General features: G+C 44.1%; 2 protein-coding genes across 2 annotated transcripts; one reads left to right on the forward strand and one right to left on the reverse strand.

The window, feature by feature from the left end:
* The first annotated feature begins 253 nt into the window (after positions 1-253).
* DAGLB (diacylglycerol lipase beta) lies at positions 254-13,043 on the forward strand. Its single transcript, XM_068206970.1, has 15 exons — positions 254-459; positions 918-1,069; positions 3,264-3,438; positions 3,943-4,204; positions 4,292-4,417; positions 5,389-5,516; positions 6,434-6,560; positions 6,899-6,982; positions 7,414-7,491; positions 7,891-7,971; positions 8,060-8,187; positions 8,661-8,729; positions 8,825-8,897; positions 9,894-10,147; positions 10,818-13,043. Exons 1-15 carry the CDS (start codon positions 365-367, stop codon positions 11,008-11,010), a joined length of 2,025 nt encoding a protein of 674 aa, XP_068063071.1. The 5' UTR covers positions 254-364; the 3' UTR covers positions 11,011-13,043.
* Positions 12,477-26,571, reverse strand: RAC1 (Rac family small GTPase 1). Its single transcript, XM_068206971.1, has 6 exons — positions 26,406-26,571; positions 20,276-20,347; positions 18,832-18,949; positions 15,050-15,112; positions 14,196-14,355; positions 12,477-14,033 (listed from the first exon to the last, which is right to left on the reverse strand). The coding sequence occupies exons 1-6, from the start codon at positions 26,438-26,440 to the stop codon at positions 13,903-13,905; spliced, it is 579 nt and encodes a 192-aa protein (XP_068063072.1). The 5' UTR covers positions 26,441-26,571; the 3' UTR covers positions 12,477-13,902.
* Between the last annotated feature and the right edge of the window lie 520 nt (positions 26,572-27,091).

Genomic DNA, 27,091 nt, shown 5'->3' on the forward strand with positions numbered 1-27,091 from the left:
AAGCGCCGTCCGTCCCGGTGCGGCACAGCGGCGACCCGCGGGAGCGCGCTGCCTGCCCGCGCCTCGCTCTGTGACGTCATCCAGCGGCCCTAGCGGAGCCCTCTTCCGGGGCGGTGTGACGTCACGGGCACTGACGTCACGGCTCCGGCCCGCCCCCGGGGCCGCGCTGCGCACGCGCCCCGGGACGGGGCGGGGCTCCCGCGAGGCGCGTGCGCAGCGCGGCCCGGGCGGGGCGGGGCGATGTCCGCGGGGCGGCGTGCGCGCGTGACGTCACGGCCCCGTGAGGTCGTGCCCGCCCCGGCGGGCGGTGAGGCCTGAGGGCGGCGGGAGCTGTGAGGGGAGCGGCGGCGGCGGGACCCGCAGGATGCCGGGACTCGTGCTGTTCGGCCGGCGCTGGGCCATCGGCAGCGACGACTTCGTGCTCCCGGGGGCCTTCGAGCTGTTCGTCAGGCTGGTGTGGTAAGGCGCGTCCCGGGGCCGCTGCCCGCCGGCCCGGCCGCTTCCCGGCGAGACGAGCGGTGCCGCGGCCCGGGCGCTGCCGGTCTCCGGCACAGCGCAGGGTGCGGTGCCCGCGCTGCCGCTGCGCTCCGGGCCGCCCTCGCCCGCGGGGCTTAACCCGCGAGGAGCGCTCGGGGCTTCGTAACTGATACGGCGACTGCTCGGTGAGCGCCAGCCGCGGTGCTCGGGGATCCGAGGGAGGCAGTGATGACCCGGCAGGGAGCCTGTGGCTGAATTGTGATTCCTGCCGAGCCTTCGTGCAGTGGCTTCATCCCGACACCTTCCTTACGTAACAGGTCCCTTGCTGTTAATCTTTGTGCAGTGCTTGCATTAAGACGACCGCCGTCGATCCGGTGATCACTTGGCAGCAGGCACTTCTCCCTTCCTGCTGTAACTGTTGTTGTCTCCCTTCCCGGCAGGTGGATTGGGATTCTTGTCCTTTACGCGGTTCACAAGGGGCAGTTTAACTGTCCCGGGGGAGGATTGCTGCACAGCTACCTGCTCGGCCTCATCATTCTTCTGGCTTCCATAATATGTGCATTATTTGCTCTTGTATACATCAGTATGCAAGGTAAATAGTTAGTGACGATGCTTTGTGTTTATCTAGTAGGATTGTAATAGATAGTGTGTTTATGTAGATAAACAGTGTGTTTTTAATCCAGAGCTGACATAAAAACTACCTAAAACTTGAAGTGTTTTAATGGCAGTCAGACTTGCAGAACTCCATTAAAACAGCATTAACATATTTGCTTTAACAGTATTGCCTTTGTCAGTCTGGAATCTAACATAATGAATGGATACAACAGCTTAGTTCAGCTAATGGTTCATTGCCATCAGAGCATCCTGAAAACTCTCTAGGTGTGACCTCTGATGTAACACTGCTCTACCTCTCTGACAGGAATTTAGGGAAGTGTATCCAGAATCATTTGAAGTATCCTGTTAGTTCTGCCTTGCATAGGCAGGTTTAGTCATGTCTTGTGAAAGTCCCTTAGCTGCAGTGGGCTGCCTGGGGAAAAACACACAGAGAAGTGAATTGTATAAATGTCATAATAAAACTGACAATGACTACTGTTAAATAGAGCAGGACCCACAACTTGAAATGAATGGCTGAACAGAAGTAAGGACCGCAATGCAACTTCTAATTATTTGTAGAAATGGTTCATTTTGGCTTAAAATTGCTAGGAAAGCTTTTTTCTGCTGAGGCACCTGATCACTGAAGTAATGTTAAGAAGATTAATTTGAAATATGTGTGTGGTCTCTGGAGTAACAGATAGGACTCCACAGTTCTAATATATTGGTTCTCATGACTCACTGAAAATAAGTATTTATGCTTCTGTAAATAAGTTTTTATACTTCTTTCCATTTAAGCAATTTTAAGAGTGCATGAAGTGAAGCTGTGACAGAGCAAAGGTGTGGATGATAATCCTGGCCTTGAATCTGACCACTGGTTTTCCTAGAGTTTCCAGAGGAGGGGAAGTAAGATCAGCCAGACCGTGATGTTTATATCACAGTTTCACAGGATATTCTGGGTTGGAAGGGACCCACAAGCATCGTTGAGTCCAGCTGTTAAGTGAATGAGCTATACAGGGGTCAAAGCCATGTCCTTGGGGTTGTTAGTACCAGGCTCTAACCAAAGCTGCAGAGGTGAGAGATGTGATTGTAAACAGCAGTGATAAAAAACCTTGTTCAGTGTGAAAGTACAGCTTTGAGGCCATTGTAACTAAGAAATTGAGTAATTCCGAGGCTGTATTTCCAGGAAAACAGGGGTGAGGTGTGTTGAACGTGGCTGGAATGTGTGGGTTTGGGTGTGCTCAGTCTTGCAGCAGCCCTTGCGCTGTCCTGAGGATTGGTGATGCCAGCAGGGAACCTGCCTGGAGCCCTCACACCCTGGGGGTGGCATGAGAAAGGAAAAGTTGTTTAGAGGAAGCGCAGTTCCATCTGATTGTGTCTGTGTAAGCATCCACTCTGCTGCAGGACAGGCTGCAGCCTGGGAATGGGAAAAAACAACCTCTGGATCATGGGCTGTTGAAACAGCTTTATCACTGGATGTGAACTACAGCTTTGTAATTGGAACAGTTCCCAAAGTTGTTTTAGTTCTGCAGCCTTTACAAATGTCTTGTCTACACCTGAGCGTGCACACCCTGCTACCCATTACCCTGGGATCAGCAGACTGGTTTAAGAGATGAGCTGGCCAAAAGTTACTCCCTTTTTTACTGCCTTAGAGTGCTGAAACTAAGAGGTTATTAGTAAATTAACAATACAGAAAATATCCTGAGAGGTATTTGTCCTGGTAATGGTCCTACTTTTGTTCTTCTATTATTATTTAGTAGCTCCAGTAAAAACAATTCATTGTAGTCCAGCAAAATAGGATCTAAAAATGAAATATTAACCAGCTAAAAGCTAAATAGAATAATAAAAGCAGGCCCCAAGAGTCATGAGGAACTGTAGGTGAGCCAGTGCTCCTGGATGCAGTTCTGGCTTATGTGGGGCACAGCACTGCTGCCTCAAGTTCAGTGCAAAACTATCTATGGCTAGAGTTGTTTTGGGCTTTAGGAGAGTAGATTCTAAGAATCACAGCTATAAATCCACTGATGTTTTTCTTAGCTTCAGTTATAGCTTTCCATTAGTATGAAAGAACTTGATGGTTTCACTTAAGTTTCTTACTTTCTGTAAAGCCCAGGAAGTTCATCTTTCCAGATAGGATTTTACGTACTTGAGGTGCATTCATGAACAGTTCTTGTTTTAAATTCTCTTTCTAATTTCAGGAACAATTTCTAATCCAGGCCCAAGAAAATCACTTCCCAAAATACTTTATACTCGCCTGCTTCTCTATTTCCCTGAATTTATCTGGGCTGTTGTAGGAGCTGTGTGGGTGTCAGACAACAGCGTGCAGTGTGAGAAGACTGTGATAAATGGCGTCATTGGGACAGTTATTGCAAGGTAAAGGTGCCTCCCCACAAATCTGAGCTTGACAGTGTATGGGAAAAGGAAAATGAGTTGGTATCCTTCCCTAAAAAAGCAGCTTGCGCTGGGAGAGAAAGCATGTCCTGTAGTGAAGGAAAGGAGGTGAAGGTCAGAGAGGGTAAGCGGGGCAATGGGAGTGTAGAAAACTGGATAAATGTGAAGAGAGTAGTAACCTGATCACTTAGCTGGTAGTGAAAATGGAGCTGCTGCTCCTCTGTGCTCTGCTTCCAAAGCACTGGGCTGTGGGTCCAGGTTTGGTGCCCTGTGTGAACTGAGCCAACAGCCTTGTTCTGGTGCCCAAAGTCTTGCAAGCACAGTCCAAAGAGCTGTAGCCTCAGCACAGCAGCAAGAGGTCTCCATACAGAATTCCATACCCAGCTTTGGTTTCGGTCTGCCAATATCTGCAGTTGGGATTTCTTGCACACTTGTCAGAGGTGTCTGGTTTCACAGTCTGTTAACCCACTCCCTCCTGTCTGGCAGCTGGATTATCATCATCTTCACCATCATTGGAGTTGTCATTGTCTTTGACCCCCTTGGGGGGAAGAAGACGTTCTACCTGCCCGACGGTGTGAGCCGCAACCTGGAGAGCAGCCAGTCGGGGCAGCTGCTGTACAACGTGAAGAGCTCTGCCACCAGGGTGTGGGAGAAGAGGATCAGGCTGCTGTGCTGCTGCATCGTGCAGGACGACGACCACCGCGTGGCTTTCACCAGCATCGCCGAGCTCTTCCGCAACTACTTCTCAGTAAGAGGGAGAGCCTTGCTCCAAGTGTTTGGAGTTTTGCATTGAGGTGTGGGATGGTTTTACAGAGTCTTCCATGTCTTTCTACAGGACACTGATCTGGTGCCAAGTGACATAGCAGCTGGTTTGATTCTGCTTCATCAAGAACAAGATAAAATGGAAAATTGCCCCAAAGAGCCTGAAGAAGTCCTGTGTCATTCTCCATCATCTCTTGTGGTAAGAGAGGGTTGGTGCAACCTCTGGTGTAATTGTTCTGGGAAGTGGTGCCAGGTCAAATTGAAATGCACTTCTTTCTGGAGAGGGTTTTGTTTTGTTTTATTCTTTTATTAAAATTAAACACTAAAATAAAATTCATAACGATGTACGTTATTAAAAATGCAGTGAAAACAATGAGTTTGTGGTCGAAAACATTTTTCTGCTTTTCCATGAGTAGAACTTTGAATGGGGAATTAAGTGCAAAAAAAGGAACCATTTGATCATTGATGAATAGTTGGGAGAGAAAGGGAACAGAGGGAGAATGAATATTTGGTACTGTTTGCATACAACTGAGAAGGTAATCTTCTAGTCTGTGTTGTGGGCTGTTTGTCTGCTGCAAATACCCAGACAAGGTAAGAAGCAAAAATAGCATCTTTTAAATGCTTGCAGGTGGTGGGTTAGTGTCCTAACTGATTTTTGCTGGTCTTCAGTGGAAAAGTGCCTTTGTAAATTTGTCCCCTCGTTTTAGCCTGTGTTTTCATGGGTGTATGTAGTTTTACTTTAACCAGTGCATCTCTTGTCAAGTTCCTTTGGAATCCAGCCAGTGTGATGGGGTTGTGCTTTAAAAGTCTGTACCACAGAGATCTGCTGCAGACTCTTTTGCCTTCCCTTAGACATCCTTAGGTAGCATATTTGGAGTGGATGTTGTGTTCAGCATTGAGCTTATCAATATATCAGCTTTGGAAGAAACTGATTCAGTGAGAGGTTTTCAAGATCCTTGAGCTGTGTAGATACATAAATAAACACAGATTTTTTCCTGAAATACAAGTGGCTATTTTTAGTTCCTCTTAGACCTTGAGGTTTTCCTTTTGGGTAGTGTGTATTTCATAATGCTTTGATTTTCACTAGCCTGTGTTCAGTTTTATTCTGAGGCTGCCTAACACAACTTCCTCCCTTTCTCTGCTTCCTTTTCTTTCCCTGTGTGTTTCCAGACCGATGATTTGGATGTTGAGCTGGAGAATGCTGCTCACTACATGCTGTTTGCTGCAGCTGCCTATGGCTGGCCCTACTACGTGTACACCAACCCATATACTGCACTCTGTAAGCTCAATGGTGACTGGTAGGTTTGACCTCAGAGCTTAAAAACACATAGCTTCCTTCTATTTAGCTCGTCTTAGCAGAAGTAAAATAGTTACAATAGTGGTATTTTTGTTGCATTAAATTATATCACTCTTGGCTGTACATGAGCTTGTCTGCTGGAGTTATCTTTCAGAAATTCAGAGACACAAAATTCCAGTGTTTTTCCACCCTCAGATTGGCTTTTTTTCCATGGGAAAAGTTTGTGGTCGAGATAAAAAAAAAATCATTTAGCAAAATGACAGAGGAAGAATTTGAATTAAATGAAACATGTTTTAAAATGAGGCTTTTTAGAGGTGCCTTTTGGACACAGATTTACATGCAGAAACAAAAGTGTATCAGTAGTTTTCTCTGTCCTAAGAAATTAGCAGAAGTTCCCTGTCCCTCCAATCTCCTTTTTATTCCTTTTGACCCCTTTACTCAGCAATGTTTATGGTCAGTAAGTAATTTTGCATATTGCTAGATAGGATTACTGTATGTGACCACTGGTATTTGTGACTGGAAGAATGATTTTTGTAATTACTAATATGAAATATCCATATAATCTACTGAAATATTAATCACTTGAAGAAAAACAATTATCACATAATACTGTGGATAAAACATGAGATCAGATTGCTGTGTAGATTTTTGTTTGCATTTCCTTTTCCTTGTTTGTATTTTCTCTCAGTGGCTTGTAATCTTAAGAATTCTTTTCTTACTGCACTGTTTGCTCTGCCAGTGATTCTGTAACAAGGCAGAGGTAACACCTTGCATCTGAATGTTTACTGGTGCTATTGCAAAAAGAAAGCACTTTTGATTCCTGGCAGAAGGCCCTCTGCAAATTTAACTGAGTTTGGTTCTTTGAAAGGAAATCTAACAAATTGGAACATGAAAGCTTCTCTCCTCTGTGTTTGTTAGTTGCAGAAATAGACCAACAGATTCTGATATAACGGGAAGTGATCGTCATAACTTTCACTTTGGATCCATCCTAAAAATAACAGGACTGCAGTACAGAGACTTCATTCATATCAGTTTTCATAACAAGGTAAACAGTCTGGCCAGGCATTGGGCAAGCTGTTGTGATTAATTCAGGGAAAGCCAGGAGTGAAGGGTCTAGTTTGCCTTCAGCATTTATGAAGTGTTAGATGCAAAGCCAAATGAAAACATTAATTTTGGATTTCTTTTCTAATCTAACAGAACAGCCACAAAACCATTGATATAAATCTCTCTCAGCATTGAAAAAAGGCACTTAGACTAACCAAATAAGAGACCATTTCAGCTTCTTTCCATAGTACAGTATGGAGCTCAGTAAGAGCTTGCCCTTGTAAGTGCTTGCCCTTACAAAATGTTGGTGTCTTTACTGATTACATTTTTCTCCTCCAGATCTATGAGATTCCGTTTTTTGTTGCTTTGGATCACAAAAAAGAAGCTATTGTGGTCGCCGTGAGAGGAACCTTGTCTTTTGAGGTATCATCCATCTGGTATCAATAATGAGCTTTATAGAAATGAGTGAGCTGTCAGTACCTAGAGGAAATTGTGTTATGCTGGCACATGTTAAAATAACTCACTCACAGGTACGAGTCTCCCAGGTTTAAGCTGTAAGCCCCCCACCCTTGGGTGGGTGATACTCCCTGTGCTACTGGAAGAGAGAGTGGAGGACAGGCAGGGGTAATTCCAGGTCACTGTGAGTGGGGTGTCTGTAGTTGGAAATAGTTGCCAGGCTTGGAGCTGTGGTTGCTGTGTGTTTGCTGGGGTTGGTGGTGTGTGGTGGGATGTGTTGTGCTGCTCACACGCCTGGCAGCCAGCTGGTGATGTCCCTGTCACAGGGGTGAGCAGCAGAGCACACCCCGCGAGCCACACAGCGCTGCAGGGAGCTCTGACCAAGGCTTTGTTCACAGGACATTCTCACTGACCTGTCAGCAGACTGCGAAGACCTGACACTGGAGGAGGTTCTGGAGAATGGCTTTGTGCATAAGGTGTGTGCAGCCTGTGGCTCTTTGTAGATCAGCTCAGCAGTAGCAAGCTATAAACACCCGGGATCCTTAGTTAAACACAAGAATGTTCTCCTTGTCAGATGGATTGCACAAATTATTTCAGTGTTTGGTGCATTAAATACTGCCTCTGGCACTGCAAGGTAGAGTTTTTAATCCTCTTGTCAGACTTAATATCCTTATAAAACATCCCAAAACCTTCTTAACCCATACATACGATACATACAGACCTCTTGGTTATAACCAGACCTCTGTCACGAGGATGTCAAAGAGAAGACCAGCTTTGCAAAAAGAAGTTGTTCTGTGCTGGTGTTGTATTTAAACTATACATGTATCACACCTCTGATTAGAGACGCCCTTCTAACCTGAACTGCTCTCTTGTAGGGAATAACTCAAGCTGCAAATTACATCTATCGAAAACTAATAAATGATGGAATTTTAAACCAGGCTTTCACAATTGCCCCAGTAAGTTATCTTCCAAATAATTTGATTTATCAGTAAAATTACCCACAGCTTTTTCTGTGTCCATCTAAGTTTGTCTTTCTGTCTGCAGGAATATAAACTTGTGATAGTTGGTCACAGTTTGGGTGGTGGGACAGCATCTATCTTGGCCATCATGCTCCGGAACTCCTTCCCCACACTGAGGTGTTACGCCTTCTCTCCTCCAGGAGGGCTCTTAAGGTGAGAGGCTGCTGCTGCTTGGTTCTGTGTCTAAGCTGTAAAAGTTCAAGGCAGCTGCCAGGTGTGTTAGCTGGTAGCTGTGGGCTGACTCTGGGAAGAGTTTGTATGTTCTCCACTCAAATTGATTTGCTCCATCTGGAGTTACAGTCGAGTTTGTGGCAGAGTATTCCAGAATGAAACACACCTGGGGTATTCTGTCAGGCCGTACAACTAGAATTTAAAATAACTGTTCCTGGAAAATACTCACCTGACTTGTCTGCCTTGGCCTGTTGGACATGCACACACCCTTAGAGTCAGCACCGAGTTACTCTGTCACCTTCAGCAAGAAGGTCTGAACGCCCACAGAGACACTGACTGCAAATGCTGCTGCCACATGCTTGTATTTTTACTGAATTATTATGATCATCCTAAAACTAAAGTATTTCCTTTGTTTATCTAAACTGCTTTTTTCTTTTTTTTCCTTTTTTTTTAAGCAAATCACTTGCAGATTACACTAAGCACTTCATTGTTTCAGTCATTGTTGGAAAAGACCTTGTTGCAAGGTGAGATGAAAATACTTTAAAATTGATATTTGGAGATGTGTTTGATAGTAGACCATAGGAGGCTTTGCTTTATTTTGTTCTGTGTGTTTAAACAGGTTAAGTATGCCCAACATGGAGGATTTAAAGAGAAGAATAGTGAGAATTGTGGCAAACTGCAACAGGCCCAAGGTAACCAAATGCAGTTCCTGGTTAAAATTGTGGAATTGTTACCCAGGTTAAGCCCCAGATTTAATGCAGTGACTGCTGATGTGTGTATTTTTGATCTTAAAGCTGAGAGTTACAGTTGTGTTTCAGAACAAAGTTGTTTGCATTTAATTCAGTGACATTTGTATTAGTCTCCTATCCTGTAAAACTGTGGAGATTAGGATTCAGTAGGACTCCCAGTATACAGGTTTACAACATCAAAGGCCTGAAATTATCTGTTTGCTAGTTTTGCTGATAAAAGGAAACCATTAAAAAAAAAAATGGGGGAAAAACCCCAAATAGCTAAAATTAGGAAAAGATAGTAAGATTACTTACTTTAATAATGTAATAACTAGTACCAGGAGGTAAGCAAATTATTGATTTTACTTATATATTACTGTCAGAATTCATTTGGAAAGCAAATATTTCTCTGTTACAGTGTTAATTCTTTACCTCTTTTTACTGTTAGCGGGAAACAGTTTTGAATGTGCTGGATCAGGTGGTGCCAGGCAGGATGGTACTGCAGGTACAGAGGTGTGGCTTAAAGATTCAGAACTGCCATTTTGAACATCTGAATTTGAATCTGCCATGCCCACAAGATTTCCATATAGTCCTGGCGATGAGCAGAGGGTCTGTGTGACGTCGTAAATACAGAATAAGATAATGGACAGGTAGAAGTTACAGGTGCACGAAAAGCTAAACCTGCAGAGCAAGAATCCACATAGAGTAATTCAGCTGGTAAAGATGGTAATGTTTTCTGTAGTATTACTGGAGTCTAAGGATCCATACTGTTAAAATAATGTTACTGTGGGGAAAATTCAGGAAGGAGATCATTATCAAGCAAAATTTGGGGAGCATGTGCATAAAGTAATTTTTAATCTTTTAATTTTATTTTCAGATTAAGTGTGTGCAAGCACACAACAAGAATAAGTTACTTGAAGGGATGCCAAACTTCAGTTGGACTGTTCTCTCTGATTTCAGTACCAGATCTTGCTGCGGGGGTGTTGGTACGAGGTATTTGGAGGAGATCCTGATGACTTCCCAACAGAGCTGGATGGAAGGAACCAGGATGCCCTGACCCAGCCCCTCCTGGCCGAGGAGAGTTTAATGGTTCATCGGTCGCCTTCGTACAGCGCCCTTGAGGAGGAGCCACACTTGAATTCACCCCCTCAGTATCCTCATCTCTATCTGCCTGGAAAGATTATCCACGTTGTTGAAGAATGCAGCTCTAGGAGGTAAGTGCAATGATGAATACCACTCTCCTGTCTCCCTGAAGTCTGCTTACAGCTCCTTGTCCCTTTCAATGTACGTGTTTCCAGCTCTGTGCATCTCCAGTACCCAGTTTTGGTTATTGCACATTACCCAGTTTTGGTTATTGCACGTTACCCAGTTTTCAGTTTCTATTCTGTGTCTCCCGACTTCTGTCTGTTTCACTTCAAGCCCTGGACACTGTTCTCTTTATGCCTGATTCTGCCCGTTTATTGCAGTTGCGAAGTGAGGATTTTAAACACAAACATGGCAAGTTCAGCTTTGCCAGGTGGCAGTGAGACTGCAGATCTGCAGTGTGTCCTGGTAGAGGTGCAGTGGTAACAAAATACTCGTTACTGAGCAGTCCCATGAATGCTGGTGATTAGAAAGAGGTGCAGGACTGCCTGTAGTGCTGCCCCAGGACCCAGTTTGTGCCCACATGGTCTGTAGATTTTCCTGTTACTTGCTGCTTTTCTGTGGATGCAGGAAGCTGAGACAAAGACACCAGAAAGCTGAAACTGCTGGAAGAGTGAGGATTGTGGCTTTGTTGAGGCAGTGTTGTGTTCAGGGCTTTTTTTGTGTATTTTTTTGTTGATGTTGGGTTTTTTTAGACAAAGCAACCTGAGCCATTGTATTTGTGGTGTGTTTTTTCCCTAGGTTGTGTTCTTCAGATATTAAATACACGGCGAGATGGTCAAACGAAACCGTCTTCAGCAGCATTTTAATAAGTCCCAAGATGATCACAGACCATATGCCAGATGTTGTGCTCAAAGCTCTGAACAGTTTGTCTCAGGAACATGCATCATGTCTGTCTTGTCAAACACGAGACTACAACCCCAGTGCAGTATAACCACAGCTCCAGGACGACCTGGGCGGCTTTTCTGCAGGTTTCAGGTATTCAGGACACATTCCACTTTCACGCTTAAGTGGATTTCAGTACTTTTCTCACATTGCATAAAATGAACAAGGGTCTTAGTGCCCTTGCCTCTGCAGCGACCTCGGGGAATGTTGTGCTGGTGAAAGCACAGATTGTGTCTCTGTGCTGAAGGCTGGGCTTTTCCAGAACGGATCAGGATGAGAAGCTCCAGCCGAGCCTGTGTGCACTGGTGCAGCAGCTGAACGCTTGACCAAAGTGAATGTGTGTGAGAAGGACGTGGCCACGTGTCAGAGCAGAGCCTTGCCAGGCCTCATCCACCACCTGCAACTCCACTTCAGCTCCCACGTCCCTTCCTGGCTGCCTGGGCTGGCAGAGCCGAGGGGCTGCAGCTCAGGGCTGCAGGGTGAGTGAGCCCGGCCCAGGCGGGGCTGGGCCAGGCTCAGTGATTGCACTATTTTTTCTTACAGATTGTGCTGGGATCCCAGGCTTGCAAGGGAGGGCTTGTTGTGGTTAAATGCTGCTTGGATATACATGTGCAATATTCTTTAATCTGTCTTTTGTATGTGTTGAACTAAATCACTGCTTTTATTGATTTTAAACTAAAACTACTTGATGAGAAGGAAAAAAAATATCATTCATATCATTCAGGCCCTGGCATCATGTTGGTCACTTGCTCTAGTTCCAGCTACTGAGCACCACTCTGATTCTGCCAAGAATGTGTAACCAGTTGTAATGATTTTTAAAAAGTGGATTCCTTGTTTGTAGTGTGTAATTCTTTTTTCCTTTTTAAGGCTCAGCAGCATTTATTTAAAAGAAATTGCTGTAAGTAAAATATGATGTGGTTGACAATTAACTGTATGGATGTTCCTGCTGTGATACTCGATATGGAGACAAAATTAAAAGCAGACTAAAACCTTGGCTCCGGTGCAATGACAGGTCCCAGTGCTGGCTGTCGGAACAACGAGGCCAGGCAGCAGCAGTAGGGCCTGTGCTGCTTCCAGGGCTTCTGGGGTCCCAGGGCACCAGCCCTGGGTGCAGCCCCTCTGGAGGAGGGGAGGCAACACTCAGGGCAGGGCTTTAAATAAAAGCCTGGAATCTGGGGCATTTAAGCACAAACTGTGACTGGTTCAGAGGAAAAGCATTTCTGTTTGCATAGAGGGGAGTGGAACAGAGAAGCTGCCCCCCGCTGCCAGCAGCTTTAAGCCGCTGCACAAGCAGCAGCAGGAGCTCTAACAACTGCACTGAGAGGGCAAGGCCTCTGCAGAGCTGTTGCCAAGGGCTCTGTTTAGTTTGGGTTCTCAGGGGACCACTGCCAGCCTGGGCTTTGCACACTGGCCCTGAGGAGACACGTGCACCGAGGGCTGCTGGCACGGAACAAGAATGTGTGCTCAGTGGCACAGGAATGAGACACTTGCTCAGAAACTCAAACATTACCACACTTACGATTCAAGGATTTATTAAGTCATACATGCAAAACATACTGCCAATTGCATTAGCAAAAGATCAATGTAAAAACTTCACAATTTTGCAACTTTTATTTTTAAATTTTGCTTTAGTGGTTGAAAGGGTGTAGTTCAACATCCTATTCCTGCCAGTTTGGAAGGTACAGAACATGAGCACTAATTACAGAACCTCACAGACCCAAGTTACCGTTACGCAATCGATGCTGCACATGGAGTGACAGAAAGAACACTTGGCTGCATTAGTCATGTTACAGTGGGGGAAACTTGCAAATAGTGATGGTTGAAAGGTTTGTCAGTTACAGAGGTTTAAAATATAAAAATTACTAAAATGTGTAAAGCTGCTTCACATGATTTTTACACCTAGTTAATCGACTAAAAGCTCAGAAAGCATAACTTACTGGGTCAGAAATAACAGGAAAATGAGGATATGCTTGAACATTCTACTCTAAAAAAAGAAAGAAAAAAAAAAAGCAAACTTCTATCCATCAGAAGGTTTTAAAATACAAGTTATATTGCTCAATGAGAAGAGATTCTACAAGAAAAGCACTTACTACATAAAAGTGGGAATGACTGATTCAGAATTGTACCTGCATGAATGCCCTACTTGAAATTCAAAGGAATTTACCCATGAACACCAACCTCCCTCCACTACTGCACCTCTGGGAAAATGGTTGCTGAGCTACTCTGGCAGTGTAGTGTAAGTCAGCTGTACAGTGTCAAAATACTGTCTGGCACTATCTCCTGCTCCAACCCAATATTCCATTTATTCATCACAATACAACGCTGTCAAAATGACTAGATACACTTCAGTAAGAACAGCTAATTTTCCAATCACAGCAGCAAGAACTAGATTGCAACCAAGCCCTTACCAATGGTAAAGCATTTACACTGTGACTCAGGCGTGTCAGTCATTGCCAGAGATGGGTGCTGGATGCACCTTGAGGCAACGGCCGTGCTGGGAAAACAGTTCAGAATAAAACACATTAGAGCGCAATGTTCTGCTAATTCCCCGGTACTGTTACTTACTGTGAAAAACTAGAAAGAGATTTCGCATTTCCTACCAGAAATTAGAGTCATTTTCAAGAAGAATCTTTAAAAAACAGTTTAGTGCTTAGTGTTTGTAGCACAACAATGCGACTTAGTTCAGCAGATAGTTTGGCAACATTTAATTGAGCAAGAAGAGGATTTTAAAAATAAGGCTTTACATAGGTGTGTCTTTTCAGGAGTTTGCTCTTAGAAGGATGCAAGGTAAGGGTCATACTTTAAACAAATGAAAACATGAAATTGTCAATTGGTTCAAGAACTGATGGAAGAGAACTAATTTATAAAGAAAAAAATTGGCATGTGAATGCTCCATTGTTTGAGCAAAGCACAGAGTTGATGGGCTGGGGGAGGGTGATGTTTACAGCAGCAGACATTTTCTCTTCCTCTTCTTTACAGGAGGGGGGCACAGCACTGCTCGGATGGCTTCATCAAACACTGTCTTGAGGCCTCGCTGCGTAAGTGCTGAGCATTCGAGATATTTCACTGCACCTGGGGGAAGCAGAGACACAGTTACAGAGCAGCTCTGCGCAGCTCCAGCAGCACTGCTCCCAGCTGGCTCCACAACAAGAGCCAGGCATTCCATTTAATTAAGGTACAAGGTCTTCCACAAACACAGCCCAGATCCAGCCAACAACCCCTCTGCTGCCATACCGATCTCTTTTGCCATGGCAAGGCCCTGTGGGTAGGTGATGGGAGTCAGCTTCTTCTCCTTCAGCTTTTCAATCGTGTCCTTGTCATCCCGGAGATCGAGTTTGGTGCCCACGAGAATGATGGGGGTGTTGGGACAGTGGTGCCGCACCTCAGGATACCACTGAAAAAGACAAATAAAAAATGGTGTCTCCTGTGTGGGGGCAGAGTTCCCTGGAGGCCCTGGAACATCCTGGCTGAAAGCTCCCAGTCCTTCACTTTCGGTCAGTCGGAGCAGAGGGAGCACCCAGATCCCATCAGGGCAGGATGAGAAAAGGGCACATCACTGTAAATGATTCCATATACTTTAAAAATGTAGCTCGTTAAGGGCTGTATTTTCCTCACACACCAGAAATACCCTGACCCCTCCTTGCCCATGGAGACACCTCCTGGTGCAGCTGAGCTGTCTGAGGACATGGAATGCTCCACAGTCACAGAGCATGTGCAGAAGGGTGGCTGATGCAAGGAGCAAGTGCTATAAAACCCAATTTTTCACATGCATTTATTTTAAAACTCTTTTTTTTTTCAAACTGTACTAAAAGGAAAGCTCCTGTTTGTGATCTCAGCACCTTGCTGGCTGAACACATAAATTACTGTTATCAATGCATCAAGGAACAATTTGTATTTAAGTGTGTCATGTGCCCTGAACTTCCATGACTCACAAGTTAGGCAAATGGATTTCTGCTTTTCCAAACTGCATTTCATGGGGCCTGTGGGAAAAACAACTAAAAAAAAGCACCTAATATTTTCCAAGCTCTGCTGTGAAGTGAACAGTACGATGAACATTCAGAAATAAAACAGTACCAGCTCATCCTTACCTTAGCACGGACATTTTCAAAGGAAGCTGGGCTCACGAGGGAAAAGCAGATTAAGAAGACATCCTAGAAAACAAGTTGAAGTTGACAGAGGTCAGCCCAACAGAGAAGCCCCTGTAGAGTGTCATGAACAGGCCAGTATCATCAGTTATCTCCATGCCACTGCCAGCTCTACCACACTTGCAAAAGGCAAGGTCAGCAATACATTTGCACGTGATAATCAGAGGCAGCTTTCCCAGTGGGAAATCCATTCCCAGGCAGCTACAAGCAGCCAGAGAGAAAAGAGGGAAAAATAACACATAGATTGCAGTCAAATTTATAATCAACTGTTGCAGTAGCCAGCAACTAGGACACTAACACCACTGCCTTTCAAGGGTTTTCTCCTCTAAATGTATTTTCCTGACTGACCTCATCAGCATAGGATGCTGCAAACAGTTAACTATTAATACACAACTCTAATGTAGTCTTAAATTGCAAAGGCCAATTTCAATTGTATGAAATTAAAAAAAAAAATCACACAAGAATTTCTACAATTATTGCTTCCATACTCAAATCAGAAGTAGATTGTTGAACTTCTTATAGAACTTCACTCCTACTGAATGCCAGTAAAAAAAAAGATTTAGAATTTCTCTATAACCAAATTAGGATTTAAAATGGCATTAAAAATCTCAAAGCTCCTCCCTTTCCTTTCTAAATAATGAGAAAGAAAAAAAAAGGGTATTTTTAGGGATTTTGCACCTCTTGCTTTTCAACTGAAGGCAAAAGAGTCTAAGTAAGAGCAGATAAAAACATTTCAGAGCACGTGTTGATAGTAACCACAGGATAGAATTCAGGTTTCCCAGATGACACGCTCCAGGTCTACAGGCATTCAGAATAACCCCAACACTCATTTCCTCCGTCTGTGTTGATGCAACCTTGCTCTATGACCCAGAAGTTGGTAGGTGTCTCCCAAACAAGCCCAACTCTCCCCAACCTACTTCCGCATCCATACTTATTCCAGTACCAAACGTGCTACGGAATCAGGCATTGCAGAGTGTTAGTTGATTGTGCTGCATTTCAAGGCATTTTGTTAGGTCAGCAGCTGACATCTCACTGCTAAGCACTTGCAACCCAGTTGTTCATGCATCACCCCAACAAGTTTCCGTAGCAGCGTCCCAGAAGAAGAAAGAAACAACATCAAATAATGTGATACTATGGCCACTACTTCTGTTTTCCAATTCTGCTGGTTTGTGGGAACTCAAGGGCTGCACTTGAGGAGATTCTCTCCTCCACTAGGTCCAGAGATTAAAAGATTTGGTGTAACCACAAGGAATTACTGGAAGATCTCAGGTGTCTTGCACACTAGTAGGAAAAACTATTTGTTTTCAAGAAAATATTTAATCTTAGCAACTCATACAAATTTGGTAACAGAGTTCTCAGATCTAGCAATTTGATAGTTCCAAGGGAAGTATTTGTTCAAAAAATAGGGGCCAATTTATCACTATCATAGGCAAGACAAGATGACAGAACTTGGAACTGGAGTTTATTTAAAGTTTTACATACGGCAATAGGTTGATCTGTCAGACTGGAAGATATATTCTTACCATTGGTTCCTCCAACCTAGTAACAGTAGGAGATAAAGTTACTCCTCAAATGGGTTTAAGGGAAAATGTTTTCAGTCAGCAATTTCGGCTCACAGATATTCTCAAGGAGGATTTTCTTCTTAAGAGAGACGCTGCCCTGTAATTCAGCACAACCAGCTGCACCCAGAGCAGACACCAGCCTTCCCCAGAAACCAGTTCTGCGCTGTCAGGGGAAACCTGCAAGATCAAACCTCTCCTGAAAAGCACCCAAGTAACAATTTTTCTTTGGTTTGGTCTCCCGAGGAAACAGACATGACCACCTTTTCTGTCCCAACTTTCTTCTTCCCCAAATATTTGGAAATAGTAGTAGATTCCAAATATGTTAAGGAGAAGATATTAAGTTCTTGTACATTTTAAGGAATAAAATAAAAATATGAATAAGGAGAAAAAGATGCAAACTAATGCCTCACTGTGAAGTTACCAGCTGTTAACTGCTGGGTAGCTGATCTCAGCACACACTGCCCAAATAACCAACACCTGGTGCTTTCACCTTGCCCAAAACATCCTTCAGGTGCACAAACAGAGAAAGGAGGGCCACGAGAACATGCAAGGGCTGAGTTTTAAACAGCACATTGAAGGAAAAGTGAGGCTGAAGACAGATCCTAAAAAAAGTCAGGTTTCTTCAGCAGCACTGTTCTCTTCCTTGGTGCTTTTTCTTAGTTTTGTGGGGGTGATGAATCTTTGAAACTGCACTAGTCTGAAATCTGAAGACTTCTTCACAAGAACTTCAAGACTTACAACCCCATTTCATTTTCTGCTGCAAAAAACCCATCCAAATAACTGAAAGTACTCCAAATATAAATGTACTGAACAGTTATACATCCTTGCACAGACAACACTTTGTCCCTAAGATACTTAAACAAAGAATTATTTTGCAGTCTACCAGAAAGCCACAGTTACTTTAGCAGGCTGAAGACATATATGTGCATTCTGTCCCTACTAAAGATCTTTCAACATACCTTCTTCTACTTTTTTGAAAATATTTTTATGATGTTAAGCAAAACCGAAGTTTTAAGTTCCCTATAAATATCTAAGTATTAGAGAAAACCAGCTTTCCATTGTCTCTCCTTCTAAAATAGATAGGTATTTCTGACATTTCAACTATAGTTGCCCACAACTGGCAAATTCATATCAATCTTGTGTATCATAACTGATGGGGAAGCCTAATGACTGTAAGTTAGTGAGCAGTGAATTAAGGAAAGATTACTGAAAATAGCACCAGAGCTCCTTAAATAAGATTCACATTATTCCATAGAGCAGTTATGCTGTAGAGTGAAACAATTTTGCATTTTACATTACTAGCATTAACATATATTTGACAGTCAATAGCAAGAGTAATCAGTGCCAACAGAAAACCCTGCAAATTACCCTTTCTTTACTTATAGCACAGCTCCATCAGGTACAAGCCACTGCTCTAAACAGATTACAAAACCACCTTTACAAAGATTAACTGTAGCTGAAGTCACACTGGAAAGAAGAAAGCAGATCACTTCAGTGTTCTCCTTGAACATGGAAAGATGCAGGATGCAGGCAGGACTTAACCAGTTGCACACAGGGAAGACAGAAGCACATTTGTATCGATGGCACAGAACAAACTACAGCAAGCAATAAATAACCACGGGCTCAAGTACATTGGAAAGCTGGGACACCACAGCCTCTTGTCAATACCAATAATCTCTTCATTCAGTGCTGCCTCTTTCACACGTAGAACATCTTCACACAGACTAAACAATATCAAGTGCTTAGCAGTGACAGTGTCAGGTTGCAGCCAAACATGCCTAAAACCAAAAACAAACCCTGCCTTTGGCAGGCATGCTAACCTTAAAATCAATGGACTAGCTGATGGGACTATTCACCAAGAATTTTTGAGTTAGTTTCAGGGTTTTTTTAATTTTAAATCAAACATTCTAGACAATTCTGAGGCTGCAACTACACAAAACCCAGCAAGTACACACAAATACACAGGGCATGCAAATTTTAACTTTTTAACAACTGCACACACCCCAGAGATTATAAATCACAGCTACAGCACAAGAAATGAAAGAGGGTGACTGTTTCTAATAAATACAACTCCAGGTGTAACAATGTTGACCTTATGTTGGAAAACAAAAATGCTTTCTGTTAGCCAAGGCTGTAGAGACTGTTTCACCCTGCAGCTCTTACTGTTTGCGGGTAGGAGAGCGGGCGTAGTCTGTCATAGTCCTCTTGACCTGCTGTGTCCCACAAACCCAGGTTGACCGGTTTTCCATCAACCATTACATTGGCAGAGTAGTTGTCAAAACTAAAAATAAAGAGAGAGTTAGCTGCATTAGCTTGCAGTAAAATAAGGCACCCAAAGATTTTTCCCTCACAGAGGGAAAAACTGGGAAAACTGGGGAAGGGAACATTTTCATTGCATCCGTCGGCTCCCCGGAGACAGTAAAGTCATTCTTTAAATAACAAGCGTGATATTGGGTAACGGAATAAAAAATTATACACAACAGACTTGGTCCAGTCTGAGCAGAAGTGATCTGTCATGGCTCTTCCAAAGGAAGTGTTAATCCCAGCCAGTACAGGAAAGCAGGTGATGTACTTAGCAAGAACTTTCCAGTCTTAGTGGGACATTCAGCAAGTTAATCTGTCTCATGGTGTGAGATTTAGAACAGAAGATACAGGAACAACAACCAAGAAATCCTTAATGACAACAGTAGGTGAGAAAAAGCTAATTAGTCCTGCTAATCAAAACCCCCTCCAATGAAATATCAAAGTTCATAACCAGGGGCCAGTGGAAGCATCGTTTTTATCTCACCACTGCTGTGGGTGCAAAGGTTTTAAGTTCACTGAGAACACAAGACACTGTAATGCAAAAACTCGAATTAAAGACCAAAAAAAAAGAGGAAGCAGCCGTAACTAAGGCAACAAGGCCTTGGACAGGTAACAAAAGTAATCTTTAAACCCTATTAGAATGTATTTTGTTGTCTGAAAAAACTCATCAATACTCAGAGAGCAGCATAGCCAGATGAAATACAGAGACATCTGAAAAGGGCAAAGAAGCTGTACATGTATAAAACACACCCAACAGGCCCTGGAAAAGAGAACTGCACTAATACTGATACTGACAAATCCTTATGTGAAAGAAAAAGGGAAGCACCAGAATAAATGAGTCTCCACAGTCTCGCCTGAGGAGCCAAAAAGCTGTGGCTGGCTTAGCACTGGATTGGCAGTAGCACAAAAAGTGGAAGGAACAAATAAACAAAAAATCACCAGCCATGTAAGACAACTATTTCTGACTATGATATAATGTTTTACAAGCTGCTCAGCCTTAGAACTGCTTATTATGAATGACATTAGAGACAGAAACACACTATTTTGGAAGAGAACAACATCTGGTAAAATGTTAGCAAATGTTAGTCCCTCATCAGCCAGGCCCAGAGGGCACAGAGAGCCAAAACTGAGGGACCAACAGCAAGCACTGGTGACTGTGCTACAGTAAAACCTCAAAGTGTTCCTCATACACACCTGAGGGGTGCTTGCAGCCAAATTAAACAATTCAGTTAAGGAATCTGGAATGGCAGCAGGCACTGAGAAGCTGACAGAAATGAGTTCTTTGGATCTTACAAGTACTTACACCGTGGGTATATACTCTCCAGGAAATGCATTGGTTGTGTAACTGATGAGTAGGCATGTTTTACCTACAGCACTGCAAAGAAAGAAAGTTCACATGTAAAACACATTCATCTTGAATAACAAGAAATAATATTCCTTGTAGGGGGAAGAAGACTAATTACATCCAGACACCTAAGGACAACTGAACATCTCCAGTCACTACTGTGCAGGAAAACAGCTGACTGCAGTTTTAAAATTACTGGCAATGAAAACACATCTAGTATAAATATCCATTTTGTAAAGTGATAAATTACCAAATTTTGTTAATTTTTAGTCACAACCCCCCAACAAACCCACATGTATTAATTAGACTACTAATATCTCCTAGTCACCTGACTGAATACTCAGAAAGATGGCCTTCTTCCAACTCTCTGAAATTAAAAAATCTGAGAAGTATTTCCAGATACCCTTACACAACTCCAAAACTCTTATCTTTTCCAGAAAATTGTATACTTGTATAAGTGAAGTTAAAGAAAGCTTGAAAAGTATAATTTCTCAACACATCATTACTTTTGAGTATTTAAGGAAGGAATACAAATGATAACTCTCATGGTATTTACTGCTATTATAAAGTGACTCCCCACATGCGTTCACCCACTACTCAAACATTTCATTAACTGATTTATAGATAAAGTACATTCCAGGACTGGAAAACTTGGAACAGCAAACCTCTTCCTACTGATCTAATTCACAAGAGTCTCACATGAGGGCAGGACAAGGCTCTGTTCCAGGATTCCTTCAAAACTCTGGCAGCCAACTCCTTCCCTCTACTCTCCTCCCCACATCTTATCTGGAGTCAAACATTTGATTAACCACAGCATTCAATTTTTGTTACAGTTTCAATTAAGTGTTGGAAAACTTGAAATAGGGCCTTAGTTCCTTTTTAAAATAGAGTCTGCAAAGAGTGTGACACTGCAGACTGGTTCCCTTGTAGGCTTCCCACTTGCAGTGCACAGCCCTTTGACCGTGTGAGAGATGTTCCTCCAAGGCGATGCTGCCAGCCAGCCTCCCAGCCCGATGATCCCCCTTCCAGCTCCTGGGCACGGAAAACTGCATTGTCTTGCAGATGTTTTATCACCACAGCGATTTGCTCAAAGCCAGTCAGCAGTAACTTTGAAACCTTGCTGCACCTACACGTAATCCTGGCATTAGTATGAGGTTTGACTCATGAGCCTCCTGAACTAAATCTTTCACAAGTGAATTTGAGCTTTGTCACATCCAATAAGTCATGGCTCAACCTTTAACTAAAGTCTCTCCATTCAACTTTCAGCAGCTCCTCACTGCATTAGCCCAAGAAGGTATTTGATAGCAGCTTCTGACATCACCTGAAACGCCTCAGCTATGGAAGAGACACTTCAGCATGCAAAATGATTTGGGATTTTGTCCCACACACCCATTTTTAACTGAAATTCGCTTTACGTTTCTTAGTTAATACCTGCCATAACACCCTATCTGCTGTAACTCTGATCATTCCATGCAGTTTTCCACCCTGGTTTTCTCACCTGCTTCTAAGACACCAGCTCCTCACACAGTCTAAGGGCTTTCTCCTTTCAGCATACACTCTCTTTACCAAGCTCTAATAGCATCATGAAAGGAGGCATTTAATTCTGTTCTCATTAAGTACAATCTCTGAACATTCCCTTGTTGTAAATGGTCTGCGATATACTTGTGCTCAAAAGTAGATGAATTTACCCTTAAAAAAAAGTTATGTGGGAAAAAAATCAAGGAGCAGTTCACCACACAGATACCTGTTTAACAGCTGTCAAAGAGGAGATCCCATCTTAGCTCCTGAACTAACACTCTAACAAGCCAGAACAAGGAGTAAAGGAAAGTTATTCCTCCCCCATAAGGACAAGTTGCTATTTTAGCTGCCTGCTGATGAGTTAGATCAGTTTGGATGTGCTGCTGAGCTGCTCTCACAACACCATACAGCCGGCTGTGCTGGGCCAGCTCACAAAGGACAGGTGGGAAAACCTTCAGGATCCCGAGTGGAGCAACAGCCAAATGCTTTGGGAAATCTCTTGAGGCACAGAGACAACACATTCTCACGCCTCTGGAACCTGTCTGGGCTGACACTTCAGCTCCCAGGAAGGTCATTACAGGTAATTTGAGCTTCCAACAAATTAATGTTGAACTCAACATTTTCAGCAGTGGATTGAGAACTATTCTGTGCATCCAGGCTCCTTTGCCCACCTCGCACTGAAACTCCCGAGTCTGCTCTGGCTAATCAAAACAGCACAGAAAGGTGGTGAGATATTTCATTCCAAGTTCAGAAGTGCCTGTAGTGTGTTTCTGCAGCACCAATCAGCCCAGAGTAATTTAAACAAGAAAAAACACGTTCAACAACCCCATTTCAGACATACTCCATCCAGGTTTCCTGCTTTCCTTGCCTTTTGGCTCACTGCCACATGAATCAGATCATTATGGTCACCAGTCTTAAAAATAAACACTAATGCCTACCTTTATAAAGTACATCCTCTAAGTGCTTTATCAACTTTTTTAGACTACTAATTTCTGTAATAAAGCAACTCCCCCGAAGAGAATTCCAACCGTTTGGCAAAGTTTAAATCCTTATACATAAAGGCTGAGACTAAGAATCTAAAATAACACCAAGATTAGTCATAAGATTTCTAGCAACTACTTAATCACAGCTCTGTCCACCCACTATTACATAAATGAAACTAGCAACATTTGACTGTCATTAAAAACATGGCCTACAGAAATCCAGCTTTAAATGCTTAAAAAAACTACCTTAACAAAAGACAGCACCGAGTCCCTTTTTGATTCCGAGTAGCACCCAGGATTCAATGTATTACCACTTATGTATAACCACATATGTATTAATTCCTAAGAACAGAACATATCTTCTCTTTATTTATGCCAAGTTTAATGAAATTTCCCCACTGTAGCAGAGCTCCTTGGAGCCATGTTTTACCTGCAAACAGGTGGCAACCTTCATAAAAGGCTTTGCTTGTGCCATTGCTTTCCTTCTCTGATGCACATGACCTACCCCTCTGGCAGAAGTGATGCCCAACAGCCCAAGTCTTTGCTCAGACATTAAAGAGTAGCTGAGATTTCCCTAGTACCACCCTCAGATCAAGAGTTCAGCACTGCTGCTATAGGAGGTTTAGCTACATAAGGTTCTCAGATAAGCTCTATTACTCACTGTGCCACACCCTCTCCCAAATATGCTCTTCAGTACTTAGAAAACAACTACTTTTTACAGAACTTTCTCAGTAACACAAGTTACCAAATTTCAAGTCGCTGCACTTTCTCCAGATGGCTCGGGAGGGATCTGAGGTGTTCAGCGTCTCACACAAACACTGCACTACACTCAGCAAGAAGCCAATTGCCCTCCACACCCCTGCCCTTCTCCCCGAGCCATCAAAACGCATACAAACAAAAAAAGCACAGCTTTAGCAAAGGCCTCAGATCAAGCAGAATTCCGAAGAAGGACTCCTACATTACTGCTCTTACAGTATTTCCACAATTAAAAAATGCTTACAAAAGAGCACGAAGTGCGACAACTTCTGTGGCATCAAGTAATTGGTAATTTCTTCCAAACACAGAACCTCTCACATTACACAACATCACTGGAGATTTTGTACCACTTAACAGCTGCCTTTTTGGAGTGAAAACAAAAAGCTGCTAAAAATAACTTCCACCAATGCTTTTTCTCAAGTGTCAATCAACAGCAACTCCTGCAGTTACTCCAGCGGCTGCTCCTCATCTGTCCTGCACATTCCTCCTACTCTCTATCATGACAGCTCAAAGCAACAGTTGTCATTTATTTCCCCCCATACAATCCTCACAGCAAAATTAAAGAAAAAACAAGGGGGAAATACGATAGCCCAAACTAGCACACATGCCACACTTTTCTAGTCAAGTTAGTTGTCCAAACATACACTAGTCAAACCTCTAAGAACAAAAAAGAGTTACATATGAGAAACAGCCTACTCATTAAAAAATTAGAAAAATAACCACAGCTACTTCTAAAGTTTTGTTTATTTTTGTTCCTAGCAGATCTTTGTGGAGGATACATAAAACAATACCCAAGTTTTATATTACATAAGCAAATCTTTAACCTGCATTGTTTCACAGGAACACTAAAACTTTGGCCTTATCTAAGCCAAACAAGACATTTCCTAGAATACCTGCAATGCTGGAGCTCTTGAAGCAGCAACAGCACAAAGACAGACAAATAGTTAAATATATTTTAAAAACAGTGAACACAGAATGATACAAAGCTACCAAAAATGAGCAACAGTACCTGAAAAGAACCTTCAGAAAGATTTGTCTCTAACTACACAGGAAGGAAAATAAATTAAGTCCTGTATTTTGTTCACACATATGTACAAAAGTCAGGTTGAACTACACCACCTACATTTCCAAAACAGAGAACAACAAAAATGCTAGAAAGAAGGATGGTTTACAAAGCAAATGATGCAAAGAACTGTTCTGCTGAATCAATTACTGAACATTATACAGCTGGTTTGTGCTGAGTTCTCACTTCTAGAGGAGGAAGTAGACTGAATCTCTTCCCCACCCAAACACGATGCATCACTTTTATTTACAGCATTGTAAATACAGAGTTCAGATGAATTAAAAAAAAATATATAGTAGATATATCTATAGTAGAAAAGCAATTTTGTTGGGTTTAAATTCAATATAAGCAAAAGAGCAGTCCACCGTTATCCTATCTGGCATCAAAGAATTACACTACTATGACAATGACTTACTGAGATACCACTTCCAAGTTCATATGGCTCCAAATTGTACATAGCAATTCAAAACAAATTTGGCACACTGCAATGTTTATTTTTCAGCCATACTTTGCTGCCATTTCAGGGGTTCTACATCGTTAAAAACAAATCAACAACACCCCCCCACAAATAGCTTCAAAAATAAAGGCACCACGTGAAATTACAGACCACTGTACCAAGTCCATTTAGCTACTCTTCTCTGTAATCTACAGACGTTTGCTGTGATACCAATTATGCTCAGACTACACTAGGATTTTTGTTTCTCCAAAAGGAAAAAAAAAAAAACAACAACTCAAACTGCATAAGACAAGTCTTGTTTTCCAGCTGGACTGTGATGCTCCCCTGAGCTCTGACATCCAGGAAGAGAGAGAATCCCTCTGAGCAGAGCAGAATAGTAAACTCTTTTCTCAATTCCAGCACTCTTCACACTGAAATCCAATTGCTAAACTTACGAGTTAACTCAATTCTAAAAAGCATCCCCAACTTGTTTCCCCACCATATTAAGATACTGTAGGTGTTACAGCTCTTTACAGACAAGTATATTATTAACTATTTGTATTTCAAGGGCCTATCATTCTCCTTTAGACAGGAGCCTTACAAGACCAGATGTCTGCAGCAAAAAACCAGTTTCTGTCCAAAAGCATTTATGATCTGCATAGAGATCAGCCCATTTCACTCAGTTTTACTGCAAAAGCAAGATGTCAAAAATCAAGATCTTAAAAGGTAGTAAGTTTGTTACTTTCACAAAAAAGTATTTCAAACCAATATTAATTTTCTCATATAATTAAAACCACAGCAATTCTTTTAATACACTTCGACTACTTCGGTGAAGAAAGAACACCAGCAAGCAGTGGCAGTGCAGGGACGCGGCCCGGCCGGCCCGGACAGCCCAGCACACCCTGTTCATTCACGGCGGCCGCTTCTGCCCGCACCAAGGCGAAACACTCGGCCACCGCCACGGCCCCGGCCCCGGCGCACCGGCCCCATGGCGATGCGGGGCTCGGCCCCCAGACGCGCCCGGCCCGCCGACCCCCGCACATCCCGCTCCCCGGCCCCGCCGTGCCCGCGCTTCCCTCCCCGCCCGGCAGCAGCAGCAGCAGGAAGCCGCGGCCGCCACCCACCCGCCCCCGGCCGCCTGCCCGCCACGGCCCGGCCCCGGCCCCAACCAGCCCTGCTCCCTCAGGACGGCCGGGCCGCGCCCGCGCCCCGCGCCGGGATCGCCCACACCCCGCGGCGGGGCCCGGGCGCCGCTCCCGCCCCGCGGCCCGACACCCCCCGGGCCGGCGGAACGGCTCAGGCCGGGCCCGGCCGAGGGTCCCTCGGACTTACCCGTCGCCCACCACCACACACTTGATGGCCTGCATCGGGGCTGCTGCTGAGCGGAGCAGGGAGCGGCGGCCGCCTCCGCCCTGAGCCTGGAGCAGGGACGAGGCAGCGGCACCACCCAAGGCGGGGAGGGAGAGGGCGGACCGCGGGCGCAGGAAGCGGCGCCGCGCTCACATCCGGCCGGGCCGCGCCGGGGCCGCCTCGCGGGCGGTGCCTCGGCTCGGGGCGGGAGCGGGCGGAGGGCCGGAGCTCCGGAGCCCTGGAGCCCCGCTCCCGTACTGGGTCAGTAGCACAGCCCCGGCCATTGATCTGTGCATGGTGTATTCAGGCGGAGGCGTTCTGAGCGGGGATGCCAGCGCTGGCACTGCTGGCGCAAGCCCGCAGCCCGGTCAGGGACAGGGGCCTGGGCATCGTCCCACAGCAGCCCTGTCGCGTGTAACAAGTCGCTCTCGAACACAGAGCTGCCTTTGACACCACCATGTATCCCGTCTATCACGCCTGGCACCCATCATGCAGCAGCCTCGTTCCTGGCATCTCTTGAAGCACGTGTTTACCCCACAGACGCACCGCGCGTGTAACCCAGCTCCCCGCAACGTTCCCCTCTGCTGCTGTGGGCAGGTGCCCACTTTTCCCAGACAGGCACCTGCCATGGGACCATCTCTCTCACTGTGCCACCACTGCAGAGCCAG

The sequence above is a fragment of the Anomalospiza imberbis genome, chromosome 16, assembly GCF_031753505.1.
Source record: "Anomalospiza imberbis isolate Cuckoo-Finch-1a 21T00152 chromosome 16, ASM3175350v1, whole genome shotgun sequence".
In the NCBI taxonomy this organism is placed as follows: Eukaryota; Metazoa; Chordata; class Aves; order Passeriformes; family Viduidae; genus Anomalospiza; species Anomalospiza imberbis.

What these genes read in the sequence shown, in the direction of transcription:
- DAGLB (XM_068206970.1), top strand. Translation starts at nt 365, where the DNA reads ATGCCGGGACTCGTGCTGTTCGGCCGGCGCTGGGCCATCGGCAGCGAC. An exon ending in CAAACTGCAACAGGCCCAAG is followed by an intron (nt 8,898 to 9,893) that starts GTAACCAAATGC and finishes CTCTGATTTCAG; the next exon opens with TACCAGATCTTGCTGCGGGG. An exon ending in GAAGAATGCAGCTCTAGGAG is followed by an intron (nt 10,148 to 10,817) that starts GTAAGTGCAATG and finishes TTTTTTCCCTAG; the next exon opens with GTTGTGTTCTTCAGATATTA.
- RAC1 (XM_068206971.1), bottom strand. Translation starts at nt 26,440, where the DNA reads ATGCAGGCCATCAAGTGTGTGGTGGTGGGCGACGG. An exon ending in GGAGAGTATATACCCACGGT is followed by an intron (nt 18,950 to 20,275) that starts GTAAGTACTTGT and finishes CTTTATTTTTAG; the next exon opens with TTTTGACAACTACTCTGCCA. An exon ending in TTGAAAATGTCCGTGCTAAG is followed by an intron (nt 14,356 to 15,049) that starts GTAAGGATGAGC and finishes TGTCTTTTTCAG; the next exon opens with TGGTATCCTGAGGTGCGGCA.